At 46.0% G+C, this 27259-nt stretch overlaps 1 protein-coding gene across 2 annotated transcripts in view; it reads left to right on the top strand.

Annotated features, from left to right (window-relative positions):
* The window catches only part of LOC148523652 (CREB-regulated transcription coactivator 3-like), a 121669-nt gene that overhangs the window by 81840 nt on the left and 12570 nt on the right, over positions 1-27259 (top strand). For both annotated transcript variants that reach the window (XM_088472860.1, XM_088472859.1), the window contains 6 exons: positions 20341-20379; positions 21369-21454; positions 22966-23015; positions 23843-24060; positions 25564-25859; positions 26170-26355. In XM_088472860.1, the coding sequence (XP_088328986.1) occupies positions 20341-20379; positions 21369-21454; positions 22966-23015; positions 23843-24060; positions 25564-25859; positions 26170-26355 (875 nt within the window). The remainder of the gene's footprint in view (positions 1-20340; positions 20380-21368; positions 21455-22965; positions 23016-23842; positions 24061-25563; positions 25860-26169; positions 26356-27259) is intronic.

Raw genomic sequence — 27259 nt, 5'->3', positions numbered from 1 at the left:
GGACCGCAGCAGAGCGGTAGCGCTGCGGCGTCCCAGGGGTTAAATGCATGCCAGGGGAGCGCGCCTTCCCTGTCTCACAGCCGGCGCCTCCCCCGCTGCACACAGCCCTCTCTGCACTGTGCTGACTGGTCCTGTGTCAGCGCTCCTCCCCCAGGCCAGCTTCTCTCTGCTCCTCGGCGGCCATCTTCTCTGCAAACGCATGGTGAACGCTGCTGGAAGTCTGGAAGGAAGCATCGTGGTCTGGGTCCCCCCGCATACCTCTCCTCCGCTGTGGCTCAGGTCTGTGTATGCAGCGCTGTGTCCTACCAGGCCCTGTGTCTGTGTAGTTGACTGATCAGCGCTGTTAGTGCAGGAATTGTTATTTCTCTGCATTGTATGTGACTGTGCTAGCGCTGCCTGTAACTATTCTTCTCTAAACTGTCAGCTTTATTACTGTCCCTGTTCTTTCTGCTAAAGCCCTTGCGGTGCGGTGCTGCAGGGTGGTCTCTCGCCTATTTAATACTTAATTGGTGAGAGAGGTCACATACGTGGTGCCATCATGTCTGAAAGTGATTTTCCCCTCCGGCTACAGTGTACCACGTGCAAAGTACCGTTAGCGGAGGGGGAGGGTAGCGCGGAGGGCCTTTGCCGGCAGTGTTTGTCCATGGCGCGGCCTATTACGGTTACAGCACCGGTACAGGAGCCGCCCTGGGCTTGTTTCGCTCAGGCGTTAACAGCTTTAGTGGGCCAGTTAGCTCCGCAGCCCGCGTTTACTCCGATGGGTTTGTCCCAGCAGTCTGTGGTGTCGTCACCCATGCAGGGGTTCCCACGACAATTGGTGGTACCCCACAGTCTCCCTATTTCCCCGCTCCCGGGTTCTCAGGAGCCAGCGTGGGTTAACTCCCTGACGAGTTCTTTACAGCACTTGTCGGATGTGTTGCAAGGGGAGTCTGTGATGCGGCCTCATAAAAGGCCGGTGGCGTCTCTGTCCGCTCCTTATGAGGATGACGAAGGGACGTCTGATGATGGGGAGATTCTGGATCCTTACGATCAGGAACCTCTCCATACTAAGGACGCTGATGCTAAGTCCAAAGTATATATTCCTGGACTTATTCGGGCGGTCCGCACAGCCTTGGTGATTGAGGACGAAGTTCCCCCAGCGGCTAAATCTAAGTATGCCTTTTTCAAAGATGTGAAGGGCGATGCCACAGTCTTTCCTCTTTCGGGTCAGTTGGTGGACCATTTACAGGAGGTGTGGAAACAACCTGGCAAAAGATACCAGCCGCAGAGACGCCTGGCGGTGGCTTATCCGTTCGCGGATAATTATTTTGCTAAGTGTGAATCCCCTCCACAGGTGGATTCTCACGTGACCCGTCTTGTCCGTAGTGCCACATTGCCGATGCCATCCATGTCCTCCCTTAAGGATGCTACGGACCGCAAGGTAGAAATCTGCCTGAAGTCCGCTTATTCCCTTGCAGGGGGGGCAGCACGGCCGGCTATGGCCATTTGCTGGGTTGCCAGAGCGATGGAGCGCTGGGCGGATTCATTAGAGGCTTCTTTTGAATCCGACTGTCCGGCCGAACAAGCGGAGTTGATTGGCAATCTCCGTGATTCGGCCACCTACATCAACGAGGCGGCTCTAGACATTAGTACTCTGGTGTCTAGAATTTCTTCAGCAGCGGTAGCTGCTCGTCGCACCTTGTGGCTGCGATCCTGGAAGGCGGACGCAGATCCAAGAAAGGTCTGGAAGCGTTGCCGTTTACCGGAGAAGTTCTCTTCGGTCCGGATCTGGATAAGATTGTGGCCACGCTGGCGGCAGCCAAATCTGCTTGTCTCCCGTCGGCCGCTGCTCCTTCTGGTTCTGGACCATCGTCCTTTCGGTCATCTAGGGCCCAGGGCAGGCCCAAACCACAGTCGTTTCCTCGACAGGCTGGCCCTAAGAAATCGGTCAAGCCCCGGAAACAGGCATGGAGTACCAGACGTCCGGCCCCCAAGCCAGATGACAAGCCTGCGGCCTGACGGTCCGGGTCTCCCCTTGGGGGATCCCAGGGTGGGAGGCCGCCTGCTGCAGTTCTCCCGGTGTTGGTCGTTCACTACGACAGACACTTGGGTTCTGGAGGTGGTCTCTCACGGGTACGCCCTCTCCTTCCGGCACAGACCCCCGGCTCGATTCTTCACCACGGGTCTACCATCAGACCGGAACAAGGCTACGGAGCTGCGGAAGGTATTGCACACTATGCTCCAGGCTGGAGTTATAGTTCCTGTTCCATTCTCCCAGAGGGGCCAGGGTTTCTATTCAAATCTATTTTTGGTACAGAAACCCAATGGGTCATATCGTCCGATTCTCAACCTCAAAGCACTCAACAAGTCTTTGCGGGACCCGAAGTTTCGGATGGAGACCCTACGGTCCATCATTCTGGCGCTGGAACCTGGGGACTACATGGTGTCATGGGACATACAGGACGCTATGGCGGTCATGGCGGCTTCTCTGAGGCTGCAAGGAGTCCGCATGTTGCCGTACTTGGACGACCTGTTATTGGTGGCAGGATCTCCAGAGCTCCTGTTACACCACTTGGACCTGACCATTGCACTGCTGCAACGGCACGGCTGGCTAATCAACTGGCAGAAGTCCACTCTAATCCCGTCTCGGAGCATTCTGCATCTTGGAGCCTTATTGGACTCGGGACAGCAAAGCATCTTCGTGACGGAGGACAAGATCTCTGCTTTACAGTCAAGGGTGCGAAGTTGTCTGCACAGCCGCCGGGTGTCCTTACACTCGGCGATGAGGTTACTGGGCTCCATGGTGTCGGTGTTCGACATGGTGGAATACGCCCAGTTTCACTCTAGACCTCTGCAGCACCTGATCCTGTCCAAGTGGAACGGGCTGCCTCAGTCTCTGACGTTCCAGACGATTGTGCTCACCCCGGAGGTTCGCCTGTCCCTTGCGTGGTGGTTAAAGACGACCCACCTCAACAAGGGACGTCCGTTCTGGGTTCCAAATGGGGTCCTGTTGACAACGGACGCCAGTCTTCGGGGCTGGGGAGCAGTTTCGGGTCCACACTTGTTCCAGGGCAGGTGGACACCGACAGAAGCGGAGCTTCCAATAAATATCTTGGAACTCCGTGCGGTCTTCAATGCTCTCCTGCAGGCACAGCGGTTTCTCCAGGGTCACCTGGTGCAGGTCCAGTCGGACAATGCTACCACCGTGGCCTACATAAACAGGCAAGGAGGAACTCGCAGTCGGGCGGCTCTCGTAGAGGTCTCTCGGATCCTGGTTTGGGCGGAGCGCAATCTTCCGGCCATATCAGCGGTCTTCATCCCGGGAGTGCTAAATTGGGAGGCGGACTTTCTAAGTCGCCAGGACGTTCATCCAGGGGAACGGTCCCTGCACCCGGACGTTTTTCAACTACTGGTGGACAGGTGGGGTCTTCCAGAAATCGACCTCATGGCGTCCCGGCACAACAAGAAGTTGCCGGTGTACGGGTCTCGCACAAGAGACGAAGGGGCGTCTCTGGTGGATGCTCTGTCCGTCCGGTGGACGTTCAGGTTCGCATACCTGTTCCCTCCGGTCTCCCTTCTTCCACGGGTAATCCGGAAATTCAAACAGGAAGGAGGGACGCTCCTGTTGATAGCTCCCGCGTGGCCCAGACGGCACTGGTTCTCAGACCTTCAGGGTCTGTCCGTGGACAGTCCTCTGCGGTTGCCGCTACGACCGGACCTTCTGTCTCAGGGTCCTTGTCTTCACCCGGACCTGACTCGGCTGTCTTTGGCGGCGTGGCTGTTGAGACGGCCATGCTGAGGTCCTGGGGGTTTGCCAGCTCTGTGGTGCGTACCATGTTACGAGCTCGGAAACCGTCTTCCGCGAGGATATACCATCGCGTGTGGCATACGTTCTTCCAGTGGTGTCGACCGAGAGGTTATGCACCGCGGGAGTTTCGTCTGTCTCGGATTCTCGCCTTCCTGCAAGCGGGACTAGATCATGGGCTTCGCCTTGCTTCTTTGAAGGTACAGGTTTCGGCCCTATCTGTCTGGTTTCACCGTAGGATTGCTACAATCCCGGATGTGCGCACCTTTATGCAAGGTGTTCTCCGTATTCAGCCGCCCTTTGTTCCACCTGTGGCGCCTTGGGATTTGGCTGTGGTCCTGAGGGCTCTCCAAGGACCGCCGTTTGAACCACTGGGCTCAGTGGATATTAAATGGCTAACAGCTAAGACTGTTTTCCTTCTGGCCGTTGCTTCAGCCAGACGTGTTTCTGAGTTAGGGGCTCTTTCTTGTAGACCCCCTTTCTTGGTTTTTCATGGGAACAGGGCAGTGCTCCGCACTCGGCCCGAGTTTCTTCCCAAAGTTGTTTCCCAGTTTCAGGTTAACGAGGAAATAGTTGTTCCGGCCTTTAACTCACCGGGTCTTTCCGTGGGTGAGGCCTCTTTGGATGTTGTGCGGGCCTTAAGGACTTATGTGGACCGCACTTCTTCGTTTAGGAAGTCGGACGCTTTGTTGTCCTCTATGGTTTCTGTAAAAAGGGTTGGCCTGCTTCAAAGCAAACTTTGGCAGCCTGGATCCGTATGGCTATTTCTGAAGCTTATCTTCATGAAGGCCTACCGGTCCCTCCTTCTCTGAAGGCTCATTCCACTAGGTCTGTGGGTCCTTCGTGGGCAGCTCGACGTGGTGCCTCGGCAGTTCAGATCTGCAAGGCTGCTACGTGGTCTTCTGTCCATACCTTCGTGAGGTATTACAGGTTTGACACCTTCGCCTCTCAGGATGCTTCCTTCGGGCGGCGGATTCTCCTTTCTGCACAGGAGCGTCCCCACCCTTAAAGGATACTGCTTTGGGACATCCCCAAGGTATCCTGTGGATACCCTATGGACCCTGAAGTAGAAAATATGAGATATGGTAAGAACTTACCCTTGTTATCTCTATTTCTACGAAGTCCATAGGGTTCCACAGGACTCCCGCCCTGTCGCACCTGTGCTGCAGATGGGCTTTGCTCTGGTCACCGGTTTTCCGTCTCCCTCTGGTGAGAATGTGATTCTTGTATGTGTCCAGATCTTTGTTCTCTCTCTTCCTTCTCCTCCTCCGGCCTATGGCTTGGTAACTAACTGAGGTGCCTTGGCCCGGGGGCGGGGTATAGGAGGGGGACCTAGTGCATCCTGGGAGGCTGAAAGCTTAACTCTTTGGTGCCCTGCGACTGACGTCACACCTATACCCCAAGGTATCCTGTGGAACCCTATGGACTTCGTAGAAATAGAGATAACAAGGGTAAGTTCTTACCATATCTCATATTTTCTTTTGTGTTTCAAACGATATTTAACCCCAGAGCAATGATTATGAGGTTCCTAGAAGTACAATCCACGTGTCAGTAAGTCTGCTTTGAACATCTGATAAAGAAATGAGATTGCGTTAAATGTCAGACTGTCTGATCAAGCTGTAGTTTATTGGTTACTGAGAGAAGAGGGGAGACTTGATCTGGTTATCGTACAGTATGTGTAGCTTGCATTACTGTTGTTCTACATGCTAATATCCTATCCTACCAAGTCCAAAGCCACTGTGTGAAGTTTAGTTGGATGTATTATATGAGTGACATTTTGTCCTGCTGTTAGGTCATTGGAACAGAGATGTCTCTTCTGAATAGACTGCATGCTTCCAAACAAAACTGACATTTACCAGTGTTTTCTGCTATAATAAATATATACATCATAAAGTAGAGCTTCCCAAATTCCTCCATTACAGTCCAGGTTTTAAGAACATCCATGCTTGAGCACAGGTGACTTAATTAGTACATCAATCAGTTTGATTTAACCATCTGGACTCAAGCATGGATATCCTTAAAACCAGGACTGTAATGGCGGAGTTTGGGAAACTCTGGCCCTGATTCAGAGCCGGATGCTCTGAATCAGGGCGTCTTTTTTTTTTTTTCCTTTCTATGGAGCGACCTCCTGGCCGCTCGCATTGCTGTGGGTTGCCACCCACAACTAATGCGAGCGGCCAGGATGATGGTCGCGATGGTCAAGACCATCGCGACCATCAGGCTTGCGATGAGACCCTTGTGGTAGGGTCATGTGGCCGCAAGCCCCAGAGAGCTTTCGGCTCAAACAGAGCCGAAAGCTCTCCCACTGACATCACTTGGGAACGCCTCTGTCTGGGCAGCCACACCCCCGGCCCGCCCACCAAAGGGGGCGTGCTGTCACTCAACATCGACAGCACGCCCCCTGGTGCGAGACCCGGAGCGACGGATTGCCAGTCGCTATCCGGCTCCGTCAGGCACATGTGCTCTAGGCCACCATCGATCCGGTTGCGAGCGCTCAGCTTTTGCGACCGGGTCTGAATCAGGCCCTCTGTCATAAAGCATAAAGTTAGTATAGTATCTCTGAACTCTCCTTTATATGAGCATGCTTGGCATATACATATTTATACAATTGGTAAGGAGTAACTAAAAATGTATCCTTCAGAGTCCAGAGGGATCCTCAGGGATACCATGGGGAATATGATTGGAGACCAGGCACCAAACAGTTAAAGCTTCAGCTCCCAGGATGCCTCGGGTACTCCTCCATATATAGCCTGTCCCTAGCCAACAGGGGACTGCTCTGGCAGTCCTAAACTTTTTTTTTTTTTGTTATGTTTTTGGGTTGGTAGTACTAAGTATCTGAATTAAGACTCATATACTGTGATCTACCTCCGCCGGGCAGCGACACCAGTAACTGGGCTGGTGATTTCGGTGGGTTGCGGCTAAGCTTGCTAGCCGCAATTCTGCGACTCGGACTGTAACCGGACGCACGGAGATTACCGTGAAACGCGCAGGGCAGTCCTTGCTTCTGGTGTCAGAGACACACCAGAAGCCGCTGCAGTCAGGGCCCGGGATTGTACACGTCCTCACTACACCACTGGGACCTTATCTTCTGATGCTGAGGATCGGCAGCAGATGCTTCTGCTTCCACGAGGTCAGCGTATTCATCTGGTTAACACAGCTTAGGGGAGGTAGGGGGATGCAGTCCTGACTGTCAAATCCTGACAAGGTACTTATGACAGTCGTCAATCCCGTCGCCGGTCATTAGACCTACGCCGGGAGCCCGACACCCGGCATACCAATCGAAGGTAAGCCGGGCGCAAACAGCCTCTTTGGGTTAGGGGCTCCCGGGGGGGACTTAGGGTTAGGCAGCCCCCTGGAAGGGTTATGCTAGGGCAATGGGGGGGTTAGGATTAGGCACCCCCGGGGGAGGTTAGGGTTAGGCACCTCCCCCCCCCCCCACCCTCCTGGGAGAGTTAGGATTAGGCTGTGGGGAAGGGGCTGTTTAACCACTTGGGGGAGGAGGTTAGGGTTAGGTACCCCTAAAGGCGGGTTAGGGGGTAGAATAGGGTTAGTTGTACTTAACTTTTTTAGCTTCGGGATCTTCACCCCTGCTGGGCTTCAGCTGTCGGGCTGGCTTCATGTGGCCGTTTGTATATCATACTAATTCCAGAGTTTGGTGCTCCCACGGCAGCTCCTCCCCCAACCCAGGCGCAGTCTCTAGAAAGGGTTTTGCGCATCTTGGTTGCTCCGCTTACCCTCCACGTGTGTATGAGACACTCACGGTCAACGCTCTGTGCACCCTGTAGCTGGTCTCAGGAGGGTTTGGGTCAGTCTCCCTGTATACCTCTCCCTTGGTTAAGGTATATAATGCTCTAAATCCTACCATTCCTTTGTGTTTGTGTAGTTGATTTACATATGCAGTGTATGTGACTGTTTGCTAGCTGCTGTATGGACACTGTCTATTATTTCTGTCTGTCAATTATAGCTATCACTGTTTGTTTTTTCTCTCCATCCTCTTGGGGTGGAGGTTTTTGTCTGAGTACTTCACATTCATTTAGATTTGTGAAGGCTGTCACATAACATTGCAAGTATTGCCTTTACTGAACATTTCAAAAGATAAAGGAGGGGGAGCCCTCTGTACTGGTTTCATGTAAATCATGTATGGCTTATTTTTCCCCTCGGGACATTAAAGATGGTTTATGTGTTGTCTGTCAAGAGCCACCTAACCAGTCCAGTTTTCCTGTTCCTGGACAAGAGCCTTCTTGGGTAGCTCCTTTGTCTCAGGTAATGAAGCAGTTTGTGGATCGTATGGCTGCTTCCACTATGCCTCCTTGGATGGGATGTCCACAGTATGCTATGTTTGCACCTCCTTATGGCCCCATCTAATGTTAATAGCAGACCGGTAGTTACTAAGGCGCGTAAGCGCAAGTTAGCTTTTTATCAGTCTGCTAAACATATGGATTCAGATGATGCTCAAAGTTCCTCTCTGGGGCCTAGCTATGGGGGTGAGGACCATCCGTCTAAAGTAGATGTTCCTTCGGTGAAGGCGGTTAAATCAATCCTAGACATTCAGGATGATGAACCAGCTCATAGTAAGAAGGCTCCAGTGTTTAATCACCACCAGAAGGTGGTCAAAACGGATTTTCCTGTGTCTGAACAGCTCTCTGAGCTTATTGATGAGGCATGGGACAATCCTGACAAACGTTTTTATGTGAATAAGAGAATAACATTGTTGTATCCTTTCCCGGCTTCTGTATGTACTAGGCGGGAGGTACCTCCTACTGTGGATGCTCATGTGACACATTTAATCAGAAATGCCACATTGCTAATTCCGTCGGCATCTTCCCTGAAGGATTCCACAGATAAAAAGTTTGAGGCATGTCTTAAAATTATCTTTTCAACATCTGGAGCTGCTACTTGTGGCTGGATTCTGGGTAGCCAAAGTTGTTGAAGAATGGATGGGAGCATTGGAAAATTCTCTACCAAATGCTACCAGAGAGCAGATGAGGTATATCTCCCATATACAGGAAGCGTCAAACAACAGATGCATGGGTTTCTCAGGGGTATGCCCTCACTTTCAGGAGGCACCCTACCCAGAAGTTTTTTTGCACAGATCTTCCAGCCGATGCGGTAAAGGCTTTGTCCCTTTAGGAAGCCATTCACTCCCTGCTGCAGGTGGGGCTAATAGTCCCTCTTCCTGTCTCAACAGGGAAGGGGTTATTATTACAATCTATTTCTGGTTCAGAAACTGAATGGGGCTTATCGCCCTATGTACTAAATCTAAAAACCCTCAACAGGTTTATCCAGAGTTTTGTATGGAAACCCTCCGATCAATTATTTTGGCAATGGAGTCGGGGGGATTACATGGTTTCCCAGGACATTCAGGATGCATATCTGCATGTTCCTATTATACCATCCCACCTACAATTTTTACGGTTTACTGTCTTTCAGCAACATACCAATTTCAGACTCTACCCTTTGGCCTATCTACGGCTCCACGGGTATTTACAAAAATAATGGCAGCCATGATGGCCTATTTTGCCTTCATCCACTAGAGGACACTGGAGTCTCAGTACAGTGGAGGTATAGATGTGGGATAACCGAGAGCTGGCACTTTAATAAATTTGAATAGTAGCTAGCTCCTCCCCCTCTATACCCCCCTACAGGTCAGTCAAAATTTTGTGCCAAGGGAACTGGTCACATACAAGATCTCTCTGCTAAAAATCAATGGATCCTCGATCAGCATAAGGATCAGACAGGCAGCTCACTGCCCATGTCTGTCTGCTTCATGGGGGCTGCCGAGAGACCTCACCGCCACTACTTGCAGCGCGCGCTGGGGTCTTCAGCTACAGAGACCACTGTCTTTGGGGGTAGCCAGACGCGCTGTGTTCATCGCTCTCCCCCTTTAGCAAGCCCACCGCCGGCAGCAGAAGGTTAGTGACTCCTGGCACTCTGAGTAGCAGCGTGACCAGGAAGAAATGACAGGCGGGCATTAAAAACACTAAGCAGCAAGAACGGAGGGAGCGGAGCCTAACACACTTCTGCTTCTGCCTCCCAGCAGCCCCAGCGCTTCCAGAAGGAGGTTGGTGGCCATTTTGCAAACACAGGCTGCTGACACACACACAGAGAAAAAGATCTGTCTGCTCAGATTGTGCCTGCACAGTGGGGATAGACTTGTGAAGATCAGGTTGGACTGTGTTTACACAGTGATTACAACATTATATTGTGTTAATAGCACTGGTCTCTGAAGCAGAGCTGGTTGGGCAGGGTTGATAGCATAATCTCCCTCTATGCCCCTATCTTCTTCAAACAGTCTCTGTGTGTGTGTTTGTGGTGTTTGTCTGTATCACTACCTTTTTTCGCTGTGTACAGTGAAGTTGTAGAATGTCATCTAAGGGGTCTAAGGCTGCACAAAAAACTTTCCTGTAAGAGTTGTGTAGAGAAGTTTACACAGGGTCTATCATCCAGTTCCCTGTTGTGTGAGAAGTGTGTTTCAGAGACGCAGACTGCAGCATCCTCACGAAATTCATGGACTGATCAAATTACATCAGTCATGTCTCAAATGTCTGCAGAGCTAGAAGCTTCTCGCAGGGAGAGATAGGTTGAAAGATTTCAAAGGTCTGCCTTCTCTGAACCAGACTGGATGCCGTCTTTAGACAGGTCTGTTATGTCAGCCCAGGTTCCTCCCGTGGCATCGTCCTCTAGTAACCAGGAGACTTATACCGAATCCTCTTATGTGGATTGATCCGGAAGAGGACGACATGCCTGGTTTGGAGGAAGGGGAGGTACAGGACCCTATAAAGGAACAGGCACCAGAGGAGGAGGTGCTACATGTTGAGGACAGGGATCCTGTAGAGGTTAGGCCGTCTATCTTTAAAAAAAAGCAAAGATTGGCATCCTTCTTTCCAGTGTCTGAGGAATTGGACGAGATCCTTACCTCAGCGTGGAAACACCCTGATGAGAGGTTTCAGATTTCAAGGAAGCTTTTATCATACTATCCCTTTCCTGCAGAAAGCAGGCCTTTATGCGAAACCCCTCCTTCAGTGGACCCTTCAGTGTCACGTCTGTCAAAAAATACAGTGCTCCCTGCTCCAGGGGCAGTGTCTTTAAAGGAGCCTTCTGACAGTCAGAAACTACCTTGAAGTCAATGTACGCTGTAGCAGTTGTCTCTTCGACCCACAGCTGTTGGGTCAACAAGGCGGTGAAAGCATGGGCTGCGCAGCTCGCTGAGGGCCTTAAGACTGGGGCTTCGGCGGAGGATCTGGTTCCGCTAGCGGAACAGATTGCAGAGTCTGCTGCTTTTCTTGGATAGGCTTCTAAGGATATTTGTAGTCTTTCCTCTAGATCCTCGGTCTTGGCTGTCTCAGTCCGCAGAGCCCTGTGGCTGCGATAATGGCAGGCGGATGCGGAATCCAAGAGAGGCGTGGAAGCGCTTCCATTCACAGGAGAAGCTCTGTTTGGAACGGAACTGGATAAGTGGATATGTCAAGCCACAGGTGGTAAGTCCACTTATCTCCCTTCTGCTGCTCCTCCCCCCAGGAAGCCCTTTGCTGGGACCGTCCTTTCGTATTCCAGGGAGATTCAGAGGCTGTGGCAGAGGCGCTCCCGTGGTCCCAGAGGCAGGGTAGAGCCACTGCATCCTCCTCTCAGCAGGATAAGGCTTCAGTTAAGCCTCCAGCATGACGCGCTCCCTTTTCTCCTGGGGGACCCCAGGGTGGGAGCTCGCCTTTGCAACTTCAAGGAAGTTTGGATCAAGTCTTGCCAGGATGCGTGGGTCCGGGACATCTTTATTCAGGGGTTGAAGCTGGATTTTCAGATCCAACCTCCTCCTCGGTTTTTCATAACTGGTTTGCCGGCATCTGCGGACAAACAGGTTGTTATATAGGAGACAATACAAAAGCTACTGTCTTCTCGAGTAATAGTACATGTCCCTATCCACCAGCAGGGTCAAGGTTTTTATTGCAGCTTGTTTGTGGTTCCCAAGCCAGACTGCTCAGTGAGACCCATTCTGAACTTGAAGCATCTCAATCCTTATTTGCGGTCTTTCAAGTTCAAGATGAAGTCCCTGCAATCCGTCATTGCAGGGCTAGAGAGAGGCGAGTTTCTTGTATCCTTAGACATAAAGGATGTTATCTCCACATTCCCATTTGGCCTCCTCATCAGGCATTCCGGTTTGCAGTGCGGGCCTCTCATTTTCAATTCCAGGCCTTACCTTTCGGTCTTTCGTCAGCACCAAGAGAGTTCACGAAGGTCATGGCAGTAATGATGGCCCTTCTTCGGATACAAGCGGTTATTATCGTCCCCTACTCCTCAAGGCTCCGTCAGTCTCTCAACTACTACAGGACATCTGGGTTACAGAGTCTGCTGTTGCAACATGGATTGATCCTGAATTACCAAAAATCTCATCTGCAGCCTACACAGCGTCTGCCTTTCCTAGGGATGATTTTGGACACAGTGCAGCAGAAGGTATTTCTTCCTCAGGAGAAAGTCACCTCCATCCAACACATGGTGCGATTGATACTGCATCATCGCAGGGTGTCAGTGCACCTGTGTATTCGCCTTCTGGGAAAGATGGTTGTGTCTTTTGAGTCCATCCAATACGGGAGGTCCATGCCCATCCATTCCAACTGGACCACCTCTCTCAGTGGTCAGGGTCCCACCTCTTCCTTCACCAGCGAGTTCAACTGTCACCCAGGACTCTGACATCTCTCCTTTGGTGGCTGAATTCCTCACCTATTGGCAGGCAAGAGGTTTGCATTGTGGGAATGGATTGTCCTCACCTAAGACGCCAGTCTGAGAGGATGGGGGGCAGTAACTCAGGGAAGACACTTTCAGGACCACTGGACTCAGCTGGAGGCAGTACTGCCATAAACATTCTGGAGCTAAGGGTTGTGTTCTATGCTCTTCAGGTGGCACATCCTCTGTTGAAGGGCCAGGCCATCAGAGTGCAATCCGACAATGCCACGGCTGTGGCGTACATCAACAAACAGGGCGGTACCAAGAATTGGTCCGCCATGAGGGAGGTAAGCCACATTCTTCTCTGGGCAGAGGAATATGCGGTAGCGATATCTGCAATTTTCATACCAGGGGTAGAATATTGGGAGGCCGATTACCTCAGTCGACAGGGCATTCATCCGGGAGAGTGGATGCTCAATCCAACAACTGATTCAGCATTGGGGTCTCCCTCAGGTAGATCTTATGGCGTTGAGACTGAACCATCAACTGCCACGTTACTGCTCCAGGACAAGAGATCCACAGGCAGTGGTGGTGGATGCTTTAACAGCTCCTTGGCAATTTCAGTTTGTCTACCTGTTTCCACCACTCCCACTCCTTCCTCGTCTGCTGCAAAGAATCAAACAAGAAGGGGTAAAGGTTCTGTTGGTGGCTCCAGACTGGCCCAGATGGGTGTGGTATTCCAACCTACTTCTACTGATAGACGACCCGTGGCCTCTTCCTCTGCAAGAAGATCTACTGCAACAGGGTCCGTTTATTTATCAAGGCTTAAAGAGGCTTCGTTTGACGGTATGGCTGTTGAAAGGGCTATCTTAAGAAAGAAGGGTATCCCTTCCAGGGTGATTCCTACTATGTTAAGTGCTAGAAAGGAAGTTACCTGTAAGCTCTATCATCGCATATGGAAGGCATATGTCGATTGGTGTGAACTCAAGGGTGCGCCGCCGTCAGAATTCAACTTAGCCAGGCTGCTTCTTTTTCTACAGGCTGGTTTATCAGCAGGTCTTCGTCTGGGATCTTTAAAAGTTCAAGTATCGGCTTTGTCGATTTTGTTTGTTTTTTCAAAAGCGACTAGCATTATTACCGGATGTCCAGACTTTTCTACAAGGGGTTGTCAGATTACAACCTCCGTTTGTACCTCCTACGGCCCCATGGGATTTGGTCTCCTCTTTTCTCCAGTCCTCCCTATTTGAACTTTTACAAACAGTGGAATTAAAATTTTTATCAAGGAAAGAGGTTCTCCTGTTGGCGCTCGCCTCTGCTAGGCATGTGTCTGAGCTAGGAGCGTTTTCTTGTGGTCCGCCTACCTCATTTTTCATGAGGATAGGGCTGAGCTACATACGCAGTTATCCTTTTTGCCTAAGGTAGTGTCTGTGTTTCACATCAACCAACCGATCGTAGTTCCGGTGTTTTAAAGAGGATTCTTCGGCTTCCAGATCCCTAGATGATGTCCGGGCTCTTTGGATTTATGTTGATAGGACAGCATCCCTCCGGAAGTCGGATACGCTGTTTGTTCGATCTGATATGGCGCGGCCAGACTGGTCGGCTTCTAAGGCTACTATTTCTAGATGGATTCGTCTGACAATCAGACAAGCCTATCTGGCTGCATCAAAGCAACCACCTACTTCAATCACAGCGCATTCTACGCACTCGGTTTGTCCTTCGTGGGCGGCTACCTGCGGGGTTTCCCTGACCCAGCTTTGTCGAGCGGCCACTTGGTCGGGCCGCCATACTTTTACAAAGTTTTGCCGTTCTGACACGTTTGCGGCTTCTGCTTCACAGTATGGCCGTGCTGTTTTGCAGGGTTCTCAGCACTCTCCCGCCCGGGATGTGAGCTCTGGGACGTCCCCACTGTACTGAGACTCCAGTGTCCCATAGTGGATGAAGGATAAAACAGGATTTTGGTACTTACCGTTAAATCCCTTTCTCCGATTCCACAGGGGTCACTGGATGCCCACCCGGCGCTGTTCCACCTGCATTTGTTATTGTTCTGCCAGGTTTGAACAGTCAAGTTTTTCTTCACGGTCTGCTTGATTTATTTGCATATTTGCTTGTTGTTTATGTATGTTCTAGTTCTCTTCTCCACTGTTCTATTTCCAGCTCTCCTCGGGCACAGTTTATTTAGACTGACCTTTAGGGGGCTATAGAGGGGGAGGAGCTATCTACTATTCAAATTTATTCAAGTGGTAGCTCACGGTTATCCCACATCTATACCCCCACTGTACTGAGACTCCAATGTCCCCTGTGGAATCGGAGAAAGGGATTTAACGGTAAGTACCAAAATCCTGTTTTCAGGCGCCTGGGAGTCAGAATTCTGCCATATCTTGACTACCTTCTGATAATGGTACAATTTTACAAAACCATCTTCATTTGACCATAGCCTGCTAACAAAAGCATGGCTGGATCATCAATTGGAAGAAATCATCACTTTCTCCAATACAGCAGATGGTATATCTGGGAACTCTTCTGGATTCTCGGGCAGAGATGGTGTTTCTGCCAGAGGACAAGATTGAATATAGTCCCAGAGGATCTTTCTTACTTTAGAGGTTCATCACTCCCTCCTGTGGTGGCTGAGGAAGGATCATTTGAACAAAGGGGCGCCCATTCTGGATTCCAAATTGGGTGCTGCTCACCACAGACGCCAGTCTTCGTGGATGGGGAGCAGTGACGGGTTGTCACACCTTGCAGGGTAGATGGACAAATCAGGAAAGTCTTTTGCCAATAAACATAATGGAACTGCGAGCAGTATACAAAGCACTTGTCATTGCACAGGACCTGCTCCAGGGCAAGCCGGTCCAAATCCAGTCCTACAATGCGACAACAGTGGACTACCGCAATCATAAGGGAGGCACAAGGAGTTACGCAGCCATGAAGAACTGACAAAGGTTCTGACTTGGGCAGAATGTCATCTTCCACCCATCTCTGCAATATTCATACTGGGAGTACTCCATTGGGAAGCAGACTTCCTAAGTCGCCGGGACATACACGCTGGAGAATGGGGTCTCCATCTGGGAGTGTCTCAGCTCCTGGTAAACAAATGGGGTCTACCAGAGATGGATCTCATGGTGTCATGTCGCAACCACAAGGTCCCCAGTTAAATGGGTCCAGGTCCAGAGACCCATCAGCAACCTTCGTGGATGCACTGGCAGTAAGATGGGATTTCAAGCTGGCGTATCTCTTTCCTCTGATCTTCTTCCTCCCAAAATTCCTAAGAAAATTCAAGCAGGAAGGCGGAACAGTAATAATGCTGGCTCCGGCAGTGTCCAGACGTCATTGGTTCACCGACGCATACAGAATCTGTCAATAGACAGTCTGTATCCTCTTCCTTCCTGCCGGCATCCGGACTTACCTATTCTGGCTTTGACGGCGAGGCTCTTGAATCTTCCATCCTAAGAGCAAACGGTTTTTCCAATTCTGTAATTCAAATGATGCTTAGGGCATGGAAGCCTGCCTCTGCCCGCATATATTATAGAGTTTGGCATTCTCTTGGTCAATGGTGTTCCCACAGAAAGTATGATCCTAAAGTGTTTAGGATTTCCAGGATACTGGCTTTTCTCCAGGCAGGTTTAGACCGTGGTCTCCGCCTGGCTACTTTGAGAGTGCAGGTTTCTGCACTGTCAGTCTGGTTCCAGATGTTAGAATTTTTTTCCAAGGAATTCTGCGAGTTCATCCTCCTCTTGTTCCACCAGTCGCACCATGAGATTTGTCTTTGGTTCTTTGGCTGCAAGTTCCTCCACTTGAACCTCTAGACTCTGTAGATTTGAAGTGGTTGACAGCAAAGAGACACTTTTTTTCTCGCTGTCTCTTCTGCTCACAGAGTCTCTGATTTGGCAGCACTTTCTTGATGCTCTCCATTTTTGTTTTTTCACCAGGATAAAACTGTTCTTCGTACAAGGGAGTGTTACCTTCCTAAGGTAGTGTCCCGTTTTCATGTAAATGAAGAAATTGCAGTTCCAGCTTTTCAGGCTCCTGATCTCTGTTGGTGAAGCCTCCCTGGATGTAGTGTGTGCTCTCCGTATCTGTGTGGAGCACACAAACTATGTTAGAAAATCAGATGCTCTTTTTGTATTATATGGTTTTCACAAACAAGGATGACCAGCTAATAAGCAGACTCTGGCGAGATGGCTACGTATGACTATCTCTCAGGTGTACACACAGGCTGATCTCACTGCCCCAAGCACAGTGACAGCACATTCTGCTCAGTCTGTAGGGCCATCGTGGGCATTTAGTTGTGGTGCCTCTGCTGAACAATTGTGCAAGACAGCCATGTGGTCTTCTGTCCACATTTTTCTTAGGTCGTATGCCTTTGATACTTTTGCCTCTCTCCGGATGCTTCCTTTGGGCGATGAGTTCTCCTTTCTGCTCAGGAGCGTCCTCCACCCTAGGGGAACTTCTTTAGGACATCCCCATAGTATCCCTGTGGACCCTGAATAAGAAAATTAGAGTTATGGTAGACTTCCCTGATAACTCCTTTTCTTCAAAGTCCGTAGGGTCCACAGGGCACCCACCCTGACGCACAAGGCTGCATGGGTAATTTTTTCTTTTGGTCATAGATTACCTCATTTTGTGTAAGTGTTTCTGGTGTACGATTGCTCTTTCTTCTCCTCTTTCCTTCTCCTGCCTTGAGGGTTGTTAACAAAACTGAAGTCCTATGGCTAGGGGCGGGGTATATAATGAGGAGGACAAAGGACATCCTGGGAGCTGAAGCTTTAACTGTTTGGTGCCTGGTCTCCAACCATAATGTTCCCCATGGTATCCCTGTGGCCCCTATGGACCTCGAAGAAAAGGCGTTATCTAGGTAAGTCTAATTTTCTGTTCTAATTTTCTGCTCCCATGAGATTTCTGTGAGCAGAAGTCTGACTAAACTGGGGCCGAAATTCTAGTAGCAGGCTTAGCGAGTGCACTAACCGCATCCCAGCCAGAATTTAAGATGGAGAATGCTATTTACCGAAATTAAACACTCAGCATTAGGCTCCGTAAACTCTATCTCCTCACTTAAGTGCAGGGTGGGATGAGCCAGTTGAATAGCTCCAGGGCCTAATTCCTGGCGCTGTTTAACATAATTTAATTGAATGCCCCCAATGTCTCAGGAAGACCTCTCCCACAGTAGTGTTTGCAGGACTTCTGCAGTAGTGCTGACAATCTGCACACTTGTATGCTTGGTTAATAATAGTTCCACTACATTAAACACACGAAAGTGACTTCTTTAGGAGTATAATACACATCAGAAGCTCCTTCGCATTTTTACTTCCCGGTGCGTCTTAATTATTTAATAATCAGTTGTGTTTATCTTAGCGTAAAACAACAGTTTCCTTTTAAAAGTTATCTGTAAAATTAATTTATGATAGCTAAACATTTTTGTCAGTTTTTTTTATTTGCTTTAAATATAGAATAAATGAATTTGTACCACTAACTTCTTATTTTATTAGTTACCAAAACTTTTTTTTTTTTTATATATTCATTTTTCATGAACCAAACTCCTCCTATTGATATATTTTAATAAATGGGATGTAGTCGGCATCCTAACAGGATGCTGGCAGCGACATCCCGAATGTCAGAATACTGAGAGATTGTGGAAGTAAGTATTCGGTTTAGGCACTAGGGGGAGGATTAGGCTACAGAACGGAAGGTTAGGCTGCGGGTGGGGTGAGTTAGGGTTAGGCTGAGGGACGATAGGGTTAGGGTTAGGCTGCAGGAACGGGAGGATTAAGGTTAGGCTGCGGGTGGGGTGAGTTAGGGTTAGGCTGCGGGACGGCAGGGTTAGGATTAGGCTGCAGGAACGGGAGGATTAAGGTTAGGCTGCAGGTGGGTTATGGTCAGGGTTATAATACTTAGGCATCCCTCCTGACAGTCAGAATCCTGATAGATATCTATGTTGGTATTCTTACCGTCTGCATCCTGACAGTTGAGATCCCGTGCCCAACCCTAACAAAAAAACAGTATAAACAAGTGTTATCTTGAAGTGTGGTTAAACCTGTGTTAGTGGGTGTTTTATATAATTTACAAATGGAAGACTAATTGGGGTTTATAGTTTGACAGATTTGTGTATTTATATACTTTGAATTGGTATGAGATCTCTCTTCTCATCTAATGTTTAGCTGATGTATATTTATTACATATAGGGTTTGGGAAATAAAAGTAATTTATAGTGATCGTTCTAGGTCCAGCGCAGGACCGTATAAAGGGCACTAATGCTCTCTCCAAAGTGGGGGTGTGGCCATGAGAAAGGGGGAGATGTCCTTACATCACGCCCCCTTTTCATCACTCTTGGGGGCATGCCCCCATGCTCTTAACTCACTGTGAAAAAAAATGCCATGCGCACGGCATCTATTCACCACCAGTGAGCGCTGTACTACATCTTTTCCCACCCATTGGACATTACGGGGACGACACCCATCAGGCTGTTTCAGCAGGGCACTGCCATAATGGAAGGGCGCATTCTGCTGTTTTAAAATCGGGCAGGGCGCGGCGCCTTGCTACAACAGCCTAGCGGGAACGCTAAATTTATTTTTAAGGAGGTTCCAGGTTTCTTAAATATCACTTCTGCTGTAATTTAGACTGTAGTCTATATTTAGTACTTTAAAATAATTAAAAAAAACTATATATATTATAATACTTTGAAAGGTTCCTAGCAACCTTTTATAAATAGCAGCAGGGGAGAATAAGGTTTAGGAGACCTATAAGGCAGGAGAGAGACACGGGTGGCATGATGCTGGATAGACCCAGGGGGTATTTGGCATGAAGCTGGAGAGACATGGGGGCTTGAGGCTGGTGAGACTCAGGGTAAACCATGAGTTAGGATAGAGACGGGGGGAGGGCATGAGCCTGGAGAAACACAGGTAGAACTTGAGGCTGTAGAGAATATTGATGGACAGCACTGGAGAACCAGATAGAGAATGAGGCTTTACGGTGGCCCAACTAGCTACTTAATGACTGGTCATACTAGTTGTGTATTAAATGTTTAAATATACTTGGAATTCATGGTTGCACTAATTTAACCCCCTTTAAAAAGAATGGTGAGATTTAATAAGAGGACATTTTCACAAATGTATATTTAAAACTCATAAATAAGGTGTTTATTAATTAACAGTTAAAATTTAAATTACACCTGCACAATATACTTCACACCAGCCCAGGAAACACACACACAAACTCTGCTTAGATAGGGTCTGTCCAGAATCTATCCCATGACCACAGCATTTGTTGTTTGGAGCCTTTCCCACTTTCCGCTTTTGGCGTGCTCCATTTATTTGGACCACAGACTGTTGCAGTCTCAAAGACACATGATTGTTTTGTAAATTATGTGAAGAAATGAAATCTGGGGAAATTTATGAAAAATATATATTGGTATAAAGGTTCTATGTTTTAGTACCCTCACTGCAAAATGCAGTTCTAATTGGACCTATAAAAGGGACTCTTTCACCCTTTATATTGTGGTTTGCAGACTTTATCCAGATAAGTACATTGCTCTGGGTATCTCCCTTGGAACCCTAAATGATCCACTCTAACTTCTGAAGAAAGCAGATGTGCCCCTCTCCAGTTGTCTTAACCTCCATAAAGAGGGAGTAAAAGATCCTTTAAATAGTGATAATGTGCCATAATGAAGTTGTTGCTTACTTCCCTGTTTCACTATACCAAACCAAGCACTGCAGGATAAGTGTCAAGAAGCAATGTGCTGTCGCTAGATCTGCTCCCGGTTCCTTATCATCGGTATTCACCAGTCACAAACAATGTCTTGCATTGGAAACCGTTTTACTTATTATAACATTAAAACAATCTTTTTCTTAAATGAATAAAATTGTGTTACTCCATCTATTTTATACTTCTTCTTTTTTCTTTTTTTTCAGCAAGTTTACAGGACGGGGAAATAGACAACTTTGAAGAAGGTAAAATCGTAGCACTATTATTTTTGTTTTGTGACCTTATCAACTTACAGTTCTGTGACAGTAGTAATCTGGAATGCAAACAATATCTATTTCCCTTCTAAAACAACTGCGTACTTTCATTTAGAAAAATTTTAAGGAAGGGTAAAGACAATGCAGGCACTAGCTACATTTAAGGATATATATATATTTTTTTTTTCTAGATTATTTGAAAAGTAGACAGACATTGAGCAAATAAGAAACTGGTTTTAGTCTATTCATTATGTATATGTCCTAATCATAGTTTTTTGTTTTTTTTTCCCCCAGTGCAGAAGCTAGTTTTTTTAGCTGACAACGTCATGTGGGCTAGCAGTGAAGCCCATCTGCCTTTTGAGTATATGGGAATGGGTTAAACTTCTCCCATATGGACAGATCCAGCATTAGGCTTGATCATTCCTGTAGGACCCAGTCAGAGCTATCGTATACCCAAGTGCACAATGCAGGTATCTCCCAACAAGATTTTGTGATATAGGAATTGATCCAATTTTTATTGCCAATCATATTGTGATCCATTTCACTCAGCTTCACAAATGGTGCAGTATTGTAGCATTTCGGTTGAAAATGGCCAAGCTGCCCAACTTGAACATATCAGTCTGTTGCCAGCGTAACACTGTGCATCGTTTTTGATGTCTTTGCACAATGACATTGTTAGTATTATTTTAACTTTATAGGGTTTGTTGAAATCTAGCAATTTAGCCTGCAAGCATATGTTTGCCAACAAATAAAACCTGTTACATCTGAATTGTAAATGTTTTCCGTGTATAAATACAGCAATATCACGTTTTAAGATGTTCCCTGGGTGTCTACTATGTTCAGTATGTCCATTCTGGATAAGCAACACCTGTCTGTATAGATTGGGAAAGTCACTGTGCACTGAACATTTACACTGAAATATGTACCATGATTGTTTGCAGTTTTCTGCACAGAAAAATTATTCTCTTTTTGTTTTGTAGTGTTTTCTTTTCCCAGCGCTTTGACTGAAGAGAATCTGCTGCCCGTTTCTAAGCCACTGCCCAAACAGCTATGGGAAGCCAAAAAGGTACAGTAATACATTGTGACATACGAATGATACTTTTATTTTAAGGTCTGTAGTCCTTCAGCTCGACTAAAAGAGTAGGAATTATCAATTATTTTCAACAATAAAAACTTTTTTTTTTTTTTTATTTTAATATTGGGTAGAATTACTTTCTGTTCCAGAATGTGCTGACATTCATCACCACACTATAGTATTAAACATCATTATAAATCTAGCTTCTGATGAATACCAATGTAGTTTTTCCCTTTCTCGATATAACTTAGTAGACTGTTATGTCTAAAATTACCTTTATAATGGTTTGGTTTTTATCCCCTATATATGTATATTGTAATATTTTTTTCCCTTCTGAAACCTGCAATTGTTGCATCTGCTTTTGGCTGTACTAATTTCCTGCTCTTTGTTCCTAATGTCTCTATTCTGGGATTGTTCCATCTAAGCCTTTGAAGAACTTATTTGGTCCCGCTATAGTTCTGGGTTATTTCATTGTTTTACTCCCTCTGCTCTCCAGGACACATATGAGAATTACAGCAGAATTCTCATTGAGCAGCATACATTCGCTGGATGTGCTATGGATTTACATATATTGTGCTTTATTTTATTTATTTATTCATTTTTTTTAAAACTGCTTATTGAAAAGCAAAAAATAAGAAATTACAAAATATAGGTATATATATCAGAGCATATTTCACAAAATCTGGAGAATATACACAAACAATACCTGTCAGTCCAATTAGTTGTTACTGTTTTTTTGTTTTTTTTCACAATTAGAATAAGAAGTATGAAAAAATTAAAATAAAATAAAACAAAAAAACATTTTATACACCACACAATGGCATTCATATGATTAAATCTAGAGAACAAAATCTGTATTATCAAGGTAATTATGTGAAACCAACATTGATTCACAAAGAACTTCCATATCACAACCGAATTGAAAAATTAAAATGTTTGGAATTAGGGGTACATGCTACATAACGTTAACAAAATACTTATCTTTATAGAAAAATTGTTTTAACATGAATCAATGAAATAATTAAGATCAGTAAAGGGATTAGGGTTAGTCAGACAATTTGCTTCCGTAGGAACCAGTCGGTATGCTCAAACAACACCTTCCAGATGTTTTCTTGCAAATGGTTAGGTAATTGTTCTATGTATGTTTCCCATTTTTTAGAAAAAGCTAGGATCCCCTTCTCTGTCGTATGTTGCCATTCGCCTCTCATGAAATAACACGTCTAGCATAGCAATTTTCCATTCAGATAGTGTAGGTGATGAGTGTGAAGTCCAGTATTTAAGAATTAGGTGTTTAGCTACTGTGACCATAACAATCAGTAAAGGTTTCCAGGGGTTTAATGTAATTATAAAACAGCAAAAGAATGCATTTATAATAACAGTAAGACCTTAGATAAATACAAATTAAGGTTCTTATTTAGTTCACTGTAGGTTAATGAAAACTAGATTTTGCGACCATGGCTTTGTATAAACTATAAGCTGAACTGGCTTGTTTTTGTGCATAGGTCCAGTCCATGACATCTCGTCCCCGATCTTGTGAAGTTCCTGGCATCAAGTATGTACTGAGCCAATCTGTGCCATTTTCTATGTCTATACTGTTAGAGATAACCTTTACATTCACTATTTTAGCAGTTAATTAAGGCTCAGCATTGTGTGTGACCATGGTTTACAGTACTATTTGAAGGCAGTGGTCATTTTAGCTATAGCCCACAAAACTAGCATCATTTGGGACTTTATTATTATTTGTGTTAACGTGTTTGTATAAATGTGGGCAAATTAAGATTAAGACACCTTTGTATTACACATTTTATGCTATATTTCTATATATAACTAGTAAACTGGACTCTGGTCACCTCAGTCCACCTAGTCCCTCCCCCACTATATTACTTATGCTGTTTCCAGTCAGTCGTCCTCCTGAGACTCCTCTTCAACTGGTCTGTCAGTCCTGTCACTGAGGGGAGGGGGTTGCCGGCCGAATGGTGGGGTGTGTGCCCCTGCTCTCACTGCGCATGATGTCACATGACCTACATTAGATCTCATACACACTGGTGCATGTTTAAATGATAAAAGCAAGCGAAAGCACTTTAGACTTGCATTTGTTTTACATTCATTGGAGGCCACTGTTGGCATCTCCATTGCATTTAAATACATTGAGTGAAGCGAGATGCATTTGGAAATATGCAACTCGCCAAAATGCTAGTAAAAACTTAAATGGAGTATACTGTAGTGTCATTGTAAAAAATGGGTTCTGTTTTCCAAACCTGCTTATCTGCATTATACACGTATTAAAAAATGCATGAAATGAATGCCAGTAGGCCCAAAGCTTTCGTCTGTGCTAGAAATTGTATTCAGAATTAATGTTCCTGCGCTTTCCCTCTACAGAGTCTTTCCATCTTCTGATCAGAATGCAGGTCTCTCACATTTCCAAGGGAACCTAAACACGGGTGGATCACTGCCAGATCTTACTAACCTGCATTTCCCATCTCCCCTGCCAACCCCGCTGGACCCAGATGAGACCAGTTACGCCAGTATGGGGGTGGAGAACAGCACAGGGGGACTCCCTGCTGCTATGACTCATCTGGGGATCAGTGGCTCACCAGGTCAGTGACTGTCATAAAATGAATATTATTATAAGTTATTTATATAACACCTACATATTATGCAGAGCTTTTACAGGGAATATTTAATCCTTTACACCTGTTACAGTTTATAATCTGTATTCCCTATCACACATATAATAGGTTCAAATGGATATAAGGGAAATAGGACAATGAGCACTTTCATTTATCTACTTTTTGTTCGTGTATTACTAATTATTCAAAGTCTGGCACTATTGTACATTCACCCTTCTCTGCAATAGTTATGGAAGAGTATTTTGGTTTCTATATGCTTTTATATAAAGACTTGCATTTTATTAAGCTTCAGACATTTTTGATACAAGTATGGGAAATATGCATGGTTTAATGTGTCACTCTCCTGGGTGCAGCAACATGACAAAATGCTTATACTGTACATTTCTAAGAAATGGAATGAAAGGTCTAATTGGCTATAACCTGTAACTAAAATGAAGTGTTTATAATTCATTGTACGTGTAACTTGTTCCATAAATGTACAGTTTTTTAAGGTTGTTATATTCTGACTCCTAAACTGGTCCAGAATTATGTTCGTTCTAGAAACACCAGGAACAGACCACAAGCTGGACAGCTTCACTAAGCTACTAACTATTCAGCTTGTCCAAGTACCGTATTTACCCTAAAGTGGCTGTAATTCACCCTGTGTTTCCAGTGCTGAAATAGCAGCAAATGAGTACTAAAATGGTAACTGCATCTGCAATCCCTGTTTTGGACATGTACAGTACTCTATACAACTATTTAATGCAGAGCAAAATCACTGCTTAGCTGCTGTTAGTATGCATCAAGTCTGATCTGAAATAAATGTGAAACATTAATGGGCAACCAAGCAGTAGGATCTGAGCTAAAGCATGCTAAAGGGTGAGTTAGAAATAGTAGTGATAATAAAAAGAGAGTTTTTCTCTTTCAATAGGGTCTTTGTGCCATACAGCCCACTCTCTGACTTTGAAATGCAAGCGTTCAAGTTCCAGCAAGCAGTTCCTGATAATGCTGCCATTATATGCCCGTGAATAGGGACTTGTCTGTAGGAAAGTCAGATCTTTCTAATTCCTATCATCTTAAAATCCCAGAATAAATGACTTGGTTATTTTACAGGTTTTCTTTGGACTTAAGTCTTCAGTAATAAACCCTAAAGAGATTACTATATGATAGCATATAACAGGTGCATGACTATTGAAATAACAGAACTGCTCCATATTGGCGAGGCTGTAGCCAGATGAAATAACAATTCTAGCTGCAGGTATGCTTGGAACAAGTGAGTTACAGTATAACTGTTACTGCTATTCTTCTATTAACGTACTGTCTCTCCATCCTGGCTGTGTGCCTGAAACTTCAAGATATTACCCTCCCGCTGTATTTCCTAGCCGACAATGTAATGAATAGGTCTCTTCTACAAAATTGACAATGGTTTGTAAAGCTACTCTGCTTTGTTTGTTTGTCTGTTTTCATTTTTTTTGTTTTTGATTTTTACAGGTTTGCAGAACACTCGCAGCAATCCATCCATTCAGACACTGAACAACAGCTCTATTGCATCTTCTGTAAACAACCACGGACCTCCGTCTGGCCGATCAAACCCATCACTTCACCAGTCTCTCCGCCTGGCCTCCCTCAGCAATCCTTCTCTCCCAACGGCTGCTCTTGGCAGCTCACCTAGGCGCAGGCACACTCCTGTTAGCCCGCTGACTCTGACGCCGGGCAGTGAGTCAAATCGGTGTATGAGTGGCCAGTTTTCTCCCACCAGCCCAATGAGCATGCTACCAAACTCACAGGTAAAATCTTATCTAGAAATTGGATTCATAGGATTGGAAAAAACAACTACCACATATATGTACTTCTTATTTTACACCAAGCTTTCATATATAGGACATCATCTTTTATTTTGCTTTATTATTTTTTTTTTACTGTAGCGTATTAAGTGGCCTGTATATAGTTTTTATTAGTTTTTGCATATTTAAATTGTGGATGATGGATGGTGTACAGGCGTAACAAATCCATTCAAGGGAATCTTGGTTACTCTAATATATGCACTTAATTGCAAATGTAATGTCTTTACAGTCGTTATTGTTTTTCTTTTGCTAGGGTGTTAATATGGACAGGAATCCTCTTTCTCTCCCTCCACTTGAGCCTCCTCCACCTTATCCTTTATACCAAGAGCAGTCTCAGCATCCACTTCAACATACATCACAACAAGTGCACGAAGAGTCCCAAAACTTACAGCCCCCCTCTCCTGTGCCCTGCCCTCCTCTGGACCTAAATTTGGCTAACGTGAGTATGAATCTTTAGAAGTATATGTGACTATTGCTTCCTATTCTTTCCTTGCATTCACCAGCTTACTAAAACTAATAACTCATTAGACATTTGATTATCTACAGTATTCTTCAATCTGTGTATAGCTTGTGGTTTCCCTGAGGCACACAGCGCTCACATAGAGCTATATGTTTAGGTAGAGCTATATCTTGCAACAATGCATATTTTCTTCAAATCATTATATTTTGCATAGCATCATTTGTCTTCAAAGCAAAAGACTTGCTTCATGTGTTCTGTAGATCCATGAATCCGAGACCACAGTGACATGAGAGAAGTGACAGAAAAATAGGACCTGTCTCATTTTTCGTAAATGAGAGTAACAGTAGCCTCATTACTGCATCTTTCTGTTGTGAAATATGCGGCCTTTGGACTGTTTCATTTCATTTGATCATAAATGTTCAGTTTGACACTTTATGCTGCAAGGAAATCATATAGGGTATCTGGATATATTACTGAGTTTGTCAAAAAGCGTAAATGGAAAGCTAAAGAACAGGGCCACCCATTATTAAAATGTTCTCATTTATAGTTGTGGAAAATAGCTTTGTAAAATCTGTATTATCACTTTACTAATTAACAATGGAACAGAATGATGACCTATTAAAATCCCCCTGCATGTGTGTTCTGTACGCTCTGTATTCCCCGGAGGAACCTGGGATATAAGCAAACCAGAAATTCCTAAGTAGAATGTACAGTATGTGAGGTCATACAGATGCCATCACGGTTAAGTCACTCCACGACGAGTAGCAATTGGATTGATTCCACATTTTTTTTTTCCAACAAAAGTATTTGTATAAAGTAGCAGATTAAAGTAGCAAATTTGAGAAAAATCCCAAGGCGTGGCTAATTCGCAGATTCAAAGGCA

Source organism: Taudactylus pleione, unplaced genomic scaffold (assembly GCF_031769625.1).
Source record: "Taudactylus pleione unplaced genomic scaffold, aTauple2 ptg000129l, whole genome shotgun sequence".
Classification (NCBI taxonomy): Eukaryota; Metazoa; Chordata; class Amphibia; order Anura; family Myobatrachidae; genus Taudactylus; species Taudactylus pleione.
The sequence above is the reverse complement of the archived record's forward strand: the minus strand, read 5'-3'. Positions and strand labels throughout refer to the sequence as shown.